The sequence below is a fragment of the Puntigrus tetrazona genome, chromosome 11 (assembly GCF_018831695.1).
Source record: "Puntigrus tetrazona isolate hp1 chromosome 11, ASM1883169v1, whole genome shotgun sequence".
NCBI classification, from domain to species: domain Eukaryota; kingdom Metazoa; phylum Chordata; class Actinopteri; order Cypriniformes; family Cyprinidae; genus Puntigrus; species Puntigrus tetrazona.
Genome location: NC_056709.1, coordinates 12,601,011 through 12,608,510, shown reverse-complemented (window position 1 = coordinate 12,608,510; position 7,500 = coordinate 12,601,011). Strand labels below are relative to the sequence as shown.

The following is a 7,500-nucleotide window of genomic DNA, read 5'->3' as shown; positions in this document are numbered from 1 at the left end:
CATGAACTGTTCTTTCACCGTCTTGGCGGTGCCGGGAAATAATAATATCCCCAAACGACTGCTGTCAGATCATTGTGCCTGAAAATGATGATTTCTTTTGATGAAATGTAGTCGGCAACACATGCTCTGTTAAAGCGTGCCTCGTTGTATACTCTGCGGCATGTTAGTACGCTTAACTGTCGGTAACTTTTATATATATATATATATTTTTTTTTTTTTTTGAAGCAATTACGCTGTGATTTTCAAATGTACTTCACGTGGATTTAGTCTTGTCAAAAATAAACAATTCAGCAATCGAAATGAATCTTTTGGTTTCAGTGATTTACCTTTTTGCGTTTTATCTTGGCTAATAATACAGAAATTGTCGACATTTCACTAAAACTTGTCTTTGTTTAGTATTTAACTACCACTTTATGGTTTAGAAATGGTTACATAATATAAATTTTTGGATTATTTCTTTTAAAAAAGGTGTAGAGACACTGCTCTTCTGTGACTTTTATTTTGGAATAATTCCCTTTCACTCAAGGTGTATAAAAATAAAAAAAAACAATTAAAGCGTATGTATTGTGTTCAACACTTTTGCTCATGTTAGGGTGGATATGGGCAAGGTCAGGGACGGGTTTGGTTGTATGGGTAGGTTTAGGGTGTAATTATAGAAATTAATTGCAGATGTAATTACATAAAGGTATTTTTAAAAATCTAAGTGATGGAGATCAAGATCTACTTGTCACTATTGATGATATTGGGGCAGCAAACAATGGCAAGCTGCTTGACTTTAAGAGAAAGAAATTAAAACAAAGGTATAACAGAAATCAGACAAAGGAAAGACTTGCATACTATCAGTTAAAACTTTGTACGGTGTTTGTGTCACATGTTTTAATTACTGCATCATTCTCGTACGTCAATGTATTGTTTTCCTGATTTTATTATGAAATTTGGTGTGTGTGTGTGTGTTTGTGTCAGGCAGTGATTCACGCAATGGCGTGCGAATCATGAATCAATTAAGGTACAATATTCACAAACGCTGCTTTAATTGAAATCAACCAATCACTGGTATGGTTGAGCAAATTGTTTGGGAGTTGTTCAACAATTAAGGTAAAAATAAATGCCTGTTATTAAAAAAAAATAAATGAAAGCATTGTTTTGGTCTTGCATGTCAACCGGTTCTTCTGTACCCACAAGCCATCATTTTCACTAATAGCATGTATTTCTATTTTGTTGCAAATTTAGAACGCATTTAAATAAACATTTTGAGCACCTAGCTCTGCAAAACTATATGGCTACTGTAATAAAACCTGACTGTCTGTTTCAGTCAAAGCAGTTGAAAGTGATGAACTTGCGTCAAAAGTAGGAAGTGAGGGTTTTCCGAGGGCATGTGACGGCTGCATTAACAGCTGACTGTCAGAAAAGATGATTTTCTATAACCATACGTAAGAGCGCAAGCAAGATGGAACCAGGTAAGCTTCAATTTGGTGAGATGGTGAACGTCTTACACTTCGGTTAAATACCAATGCATTCTCTGCTTGTAAACAAAGAATAGAGTTTCTGGACAATTCATCTCAATTCAGCTTTGAATATGTGTATGTCATGTCCAGAACGACTTGAGAAAACCAGCTAGTTTAATTGTTTAAACTGTTCCAAATTGTTTCAAACTGTTCCAAACTGTTTAACTGTTCCAAAAGTCTGATTTTAATCTTATTTTAAGTCGCATGTTGTATTGAATGGTTTGTCAAAAAATAATTTGGTTTGTACTATTTATTTGCCAAATCACCTCTTCATATTTTGCTTTGTCGTCAATATCCATTCAGATTTTTAGATTCTATGAAAAAAAGGTCTTTTTTTCATTAAGACGATTATTTGCTTTTGCATTGTATATACAATTAATACATAACCTACAGTAGCTGTTTCTTGATTTTATTTTTATTTTTTGCATTCAAGTTATTCGAGCACATCCTGAAGCGAAGTCATGTGAGCTTTTTCATCATAGTTTAATAGTAAAAAAACGATCCATTTGTGTTAAATTTGACGTCCTGGACATTAATACTACATAATGTTTTCATGACTTTAAATGGCGCACAAAACGTAAAATTCTTTGTTCTTCAATTAATTTTTTTTGCATAAATTGGAAGTGTTGGTCTTATTTCAGCAAATTATCTATCCCCAGTTTCAATCACCCCAGTATTTGACATTAACTCACATAATCTGTTATTATAAAGTATACGTCCAAGTGAGTTTTATGTCTAGTAGACGAATTCGGCTGTCGTATATCAAAGTTTGAGAGATCAACCACGAACAACCACTGGGTTACGGATGCTCAAACCAAAACTGTTGCTTTCATCCCACGAAGCAATGTTTTAAACGGCCCCTTTTATGGATATATTGAAAAATTAGCTGTAATACAGCTCTCAAGTGAATGAAAGTCCTGCAAAGTTTTAAATTTGACTCATTCAAATGAGACGTTTCAAGTCGTTGAGCGTATAGGGTAAAATTAAAAGCATATCATCAGAAAATGAAAGTGTGTTTTGACCTTGCATGTTAACATGGACTCCCAAAGACAAAATATGAACCTTTCATAACCCATTTTCCAACGTCCTTATGTTTCTTTTCTGACAGAAATAAGAGCTGTTGTTCTGGGGTGGCAGAAATCCGACAAAGCCTTAGTGATAAACAGCATTTTAGGTGATGAAGTCGAGACCGACAGATACTTTGTGAAGTCTGTGAGGAAAGACGGTGAAGTGAACGGAAGGAAGGTGGCTCTGATCAACACTCCTTGTTGGTGGGAGAATTATGATTTGCTAGACTTTCCAGAGGCTGTTAAACGGGAGCTGGTCTGCAGCGTCTTCCTGTGTCCACCTGGGCCTCACGTCTTTCTGCTGGTGGTTAACTGCAGTTTGCCCTTTACTGAAGAAAACAGATTCACCATTGAGAAGCACCTCAGTCTCTTCGGCGAGAGAATCTGGAAACACACCGTAGTGTTGCTTACGCGAGCCGATGCGGTGAAGGGCAAAGAGCTCCAGCGGATCGTACGGAGATGCGGAGAAAGACATCATGCTTTTGATTTAGAAAAAGGAGTCGAAGAACTGCTCGTGAAGATCGATGATGTTGTGGCCGCAAACCATGGGAAGCATTTTGAAACGTGCGACGACGTGCTGCTTGACGTTCAGAGGAAGAGGGATGAAACCGAAAGACGAGCAATTGCCAAAGAAGGAGCGGTTCGGGACAAAAGAGACCTACTGAAAGAAATAAGTAAGTCTTACAGACAAGTTTAGTATCAGATAAAAGCTTGTCCAAACTTGACCCTCAAATCTAAGAGAGCTGGTCACGTTTTAAATCATTCCCGTATTTCTGTTTGCGTTACTTTATAGTTTTCGTACAGTGATTTTTACAATCTACAAGTTGGACATTTACTGTCATAAAGAATTGTTGTTATGTGTACAGATTTCTGACTTGTATGGCAAATATCATTTCTTTTTTTACTCAAAGGCGCTCCGCTCTCAGAGCTGAGAATCGTTCTGCTGGGTTGGATTCTGTCGGGAAAGAGTTCGGCCGGAAACACCATCTTCGGCAGTGAAATATTTCCGATACGAAGAACTCAAAAGTGTACGAGCCACACCGGCGTAGTGAATGACAGGCTCGTAACCGTGTTGGACACTCCGGGCTGGTGGAAGTACTTCTCATCTAAAGTCAACCCTGAATGCACACGGACCGCGATCCTGAAGAGCGTAGGTCAGTCTCGACGTATGCAGTTCCCTCACGCCGTGATCTTGGTGGTGCCTATTGACACGTCGTTTGAGGACGAACAAAGACGGATCATCGCAGAGTATATGGTCGTTTTTGGAGAAGACGTCTGGAGGCACGCCGTGGTTTTGTTCACGTGGGGCGACAGGTTTCCAGACGTCTCGGTCGAGCAGCACATTGAGAGCGAAGGAGAAGCTCTTCGGTGGCTGATTCAGAAATGCAGGAACAGGTACCACGTCTTTGACAACGCAGACGAGACCAACCGAGATCAAGTCCCCGAGCTGCTCCGGAAGATTGACGAGATGGTGGCAGAAAACAGTCTGTTCTGTCTCGACCCTCAAGAAGAAGACCTTCTTGAGGCCGACACGCAGCGAGAAGAAGAAATAAGCCTGGATGCCGAGCTCGTGCTGCAGCTACTGCAGCAAGAGATTATAAAGAGGTTTATGGGTATCCAGAGTCGACTGAAGCACTCAGGGATGGACTTCACTGGATGTGCAGAGAGCAGAAGTCACCGTAGCATTTCAGACCCTCCTAGCCGTACGTCTGCACTGTTTTTTCTGCCATGCAAAAGCAACTAAAGGGCCAGATACAAATTTAGCTATGAAATCGCTTCGCTTCTCTCTCTTTCAGTGTCAGCTGATGAGAAACTCAGGGAAAAGATGAGGAGAGAAGGAAGCAGATGGGAGGTAACTTTAATGGACACGTTTTCGAAGGATCGGATTTGCGAAGCATCGTCCGGTGAGTTTCGTTTTTCTCCATTGCTTTAAGGACGATAAAGCAATTTTCTCGCCAGAGGTCACTTTTGTTTCTACTCGCTTTTTAACATTCGCAGATTTCCACGAGAAGGTGATGGGGTGGCTGCAAAGATGTGATGAATACAGCTCGGTTGGATATGGATCAAGCTCCAGCATCAGCAGCTGAGAAGATCCAGAGGCCAGAGGCAAGACATTAAAAGCAGTTTACAGAATACAGCACTCCGTTCAAACGTGTTTCTTAGTTTTGAACGTGTTTAATAATATTTCTAACGAATGATTTGCGTTATTGCATGCTATCCAAAAACTATATGACTATTATTTCATGAAAATTAAAAGTAACCTAAACTTGAAATCACGTTTAGTGTCTGTTTAGTTTTCATTTAGTTTGTTCCCGTTTTCCTGAGCCTTAATTCCTGTTTTTCTCAAGATTATTATCTTGGTTGCTCTTGTTTAGTTGCTTGTTATGTGCTCGCGGTCTTTTCTTCCCATTTTCCGGCATTTTATTTTCTTTGTAGCCAAGCTGTTCATATTTTCCCTCTGTTTTAGAATTCACTTTTTATTTTGTTTGCTTATTAAAAGGTCAAATGCTTGCAAACGTCAATCCTCCCATATATAATGAATACATGCTTAACAAAAGCTTTTAAAGTTTGTTTTTTTTTCCTCCGGCCTGGGCCAGTATTTTAGGACATCATATGAATGTTATACTCATTGTATTATACAGTATATACAGTATGCAACAGTTTGAACTTTTGTACCATTACCTGGTTTTTCTGTATTTAGTTATTTAATCATCAGTCGTCTTTTGGGGGGGTTTTTTCACGTAGAAACATATGAGACAATCTCTACAGATGTCAGTCAATCAAATTATGGTTTTTTGGTATTGTTTTTTCATTTGCTGCTGTTTTTCACAGCCAAATTTGGTTTTAAAATACCTTCATTGGTATGTCAACAGTATATGTGACAAATATTTTTTTATTTTGCAAAACTATTTCATCAACTGAAAGTGAAACTGAAAGTTATGGCAAGCTGCAGCAACATTTAATATTTAAAATGTACCAGTATACATTTTCATGCTATTAACACTAAAAGATTAGTATTTATTCATTGGCTGCTTGCTTCTATTCTTCAGCTGCTTTCTTATACAACATTTGCACAAAAATTTTTTTTCTCCAGTTTGTTGTATAAAAGGTAAAAGATTGATCCAGAATATTACGTCAACAATGCGTTATACACCGAGAATGACAGCACCGAAGAGAAAAGCAATAGAAATATAACTCTATATGCTTTAATCACAACCTCCAGACCAAAAGAATACAGCAGGATATATAGCATAGATGACATGATTCATTACAATTTACAGTAGCAAACATTTGAAGTGAATCAAAAAAAAGTTACACATGAATAGTTTTGGTTTGGATCCGCTTCAAGTGTCGAGTAAAGTAATTGTTTTTTCAAAGGCGCAGTTCAGCAATTTGCTCCCGAAAGCATACAGATGTTAGGAATGCAAGAAAAAGAAATGTTATTTATGATTAATGAAAGAAAAAATCACATCAGACAGCGATAGTTGTCAGTTTTGTATGTAGATCCAGAGCTGAAGTCTTCGCCGTGAAATCTTCTCAAAGGCTGGATCCAAACTGGAGACAGATACAAATATTCTTAAATCGAACAACCGTCACGGCAATAGTGCGATTATAAAATATCAAATATAAAGTATGCTTCTGTGTATTTATAGACACAATAAACCAAACTTCATGGTTCAAAGACAATTAATACCTGTCCGGTTACATGACGGAGCATGACACCTCTGAACCCAGAAGAGATATACTGGTTTTTGGACCAATGGAGAATCCGGTTCCCAGGAACTTGACCTCCACCCCGTCCGCACCAACAGAGGCACCGGTGTCCACTCCAAGCCCCACTTTGACGCCGACCGGACCGGCCTGAGCTGAGGCGCTGGCGAGTTCAGCTCGAGCCATCGCTCCGACTCCAGTGACATTGGCTTCAACTCCAGCCGAGGCGTTGGGGCCTTTGGCTTCGGCCTCAAACACACTGAATTCAGCGCCGGCTCGTCCGACTCCTGCTTCAGCACCGGCTCCAAACCTGGGAAGCCTCTCTCCCGGCGCGTCTTCAAGACCTCTGATATATGTGCCGCTTTTAATGTAGGTGCCTTCTACGTAGGTTCCTTCTGGTCTGTCGAACGTGTCGATCATGCTTACGAGGTTCTTTACTGAAGCATTCACCGTGGCAAGTTTTACACTTGGCTGTGTGAATACTTCTCTTTTAACTACTTTCTTGCCGGTTCCACTTGTCGAGGCGTAACCTACGTGGCCATCTCCTTCGTGCTTTCGTGTGGTATGAAGAATATCAGAATCTTCATCTAAAAAACAAAAAACAATAATAATGCACATTTAGACCAATGTTAGATCATTGTGAAAGTGAAGGCATTTTTTTTACTCGGACTCGAAAGTTATTATTTCTGGGGATTTGATTTGAGTCTCATGCATCTTCATGATTATCTTCTTGTCTCTTAGAGTTGTTCAGAAGACATCTTTCTGTTCTCTGTGCGACCGAAGTGAGGGCCAAACTATCACAGCGTAAATACAGCCAACTGAGATTGCGTTAAAAATTATAATTATAGGAAATTATAGACCCACAAAAAATGAAATATAGAGATCAAATTCATTGCAAAGAATAAGGCAACGATCTCCTGTCCTATGAATATATACAAAGCGATGTTTGGGAATATTCACAATGCAATTTCTTTTGAAAAATTGTCGTTGGAAAGTATATACAATTTATATGCATATTAAAAAGTCCTTACCACTGTCGTCCTGTCCGTGTTTGATCAGTTCTCTGTTTTCGGACATTTCTTGCTTGCGAAAGTCTAAAAATGGTCTGATCTTCAAGAGTACTGTACAGCTTCTGTGAAGCAGCTTCAGAGTTGCCAGATCCCAGAAATATTTATAGACCAAAAACAGACTTAAGCCACACCCCCCCCAATCTATTG

General features: G+C 39.1%; 4 protein-coding genes across 4 annotated transcripts in view; 2 read left to right on the top strand and 2 right to left on the bottom strand.

The window, feature by feature from the left end:
• zgc:194981 (uncharacterized protein LOC561073 homolog) overlaps positions 1-1,275 on the top strand; it is a 2,497-nt gene extending 1,222 nt beyond the window's left edge. The window contains exon 4 of the mRNA XM_043251778.1: positions 1-1,275. This exon is cut by the window's left edge and continues 2 nt beyond it. Within this exon, the coding sequence (XP_043107713.1) occupies positions 1-82 (82 nt within the window). The 3' untranslated portion in view covers positions 83-1,275.
• The window catches only part of LOC122353861 (G protein-coupled receptor 137Ba-like), a 1,117,577-nt gene that overhangs the window by 261,611 nt on the left and 848,466 nt on the right, over positions 1-7,500 (bottom strand). The gene's annotated exons all lie outside the window — the stretch shown is intronic.
• On the top strand, positions 3,808-4,845 carry LOC122353872. The gene is made up of 3 exons (XM_043251763.1): positions 3,808-4,275; positions 4,369-4,476; positions 4,571-4,845. The coding sequence occupies exons 1-3, from the start codon at positions 3,825-3,827 to the stop codon at positions 4,657-4,659; spliced, it is 648 nt and encodes a 215-aa protein (XP_043107698.1). The 5' UTR covers positions 3,808-3,824; the 3' UTR covers positions 4,660-4,845.
• Positions 5,671-7,428, bottom strand: LOC122353873. Its single transcript, XM_043251764.1, has 3 exons — positions 7,315-7,428; positions 6,267-6,870; positions 5,671-6,127 (listed from the first exon to the last, which is right to left on the bottom strand). Exons 1-2 carry the CDS (start codon positions 7,358-7,360, stop codon positions 6,275-6,277), a joined length of 642 nt encoding a protein of 213 aa, XP_043107699.1. The 5' UTR covers positions 7,361-7,428; the 3' UTR covers positions 5,671-6,127; positions 6,267-6,274.

Bases quoted from the DNA above. Each gene is read 5' to 3' on its own strand.
- LOC122353872 (XM_043251763.1), top strand. From the start codon at position 3,825: ATGGTCGTTTTTGGAGAAGACGTCTGGAGGCACGCCGTGGTTTTGTTC. The intron at 4,276-4,368 runs GTACGTCTGCAC...TCTCTCTTTCAG, and splicing joins CATTTCAGACCCTCCTAGCC to TGTCAGCTGATGAGAAACTC. The intron at 4,477-4,570 runs GTGAGTTTCGTT...TAACATTCGCAG, and splicing joins GATTTGCGAAGCATCGTCCG to ATTTCCACGAGAAGGTGATG.
- LOC122353873 (XM_043251764.1), bottom strand. From the start codon at position 7,360: ATGTCCGAAAACAGAGAACTGATCAAACACGGACAGGACGACAGTG. The intron at 6,871-7,314 runs GTAAGGACTTTT...TTTGTTTTTTAG, and splicing joins ACACGGACAGGACGACAGTG to ATGAAGATTCTGATATTCTT.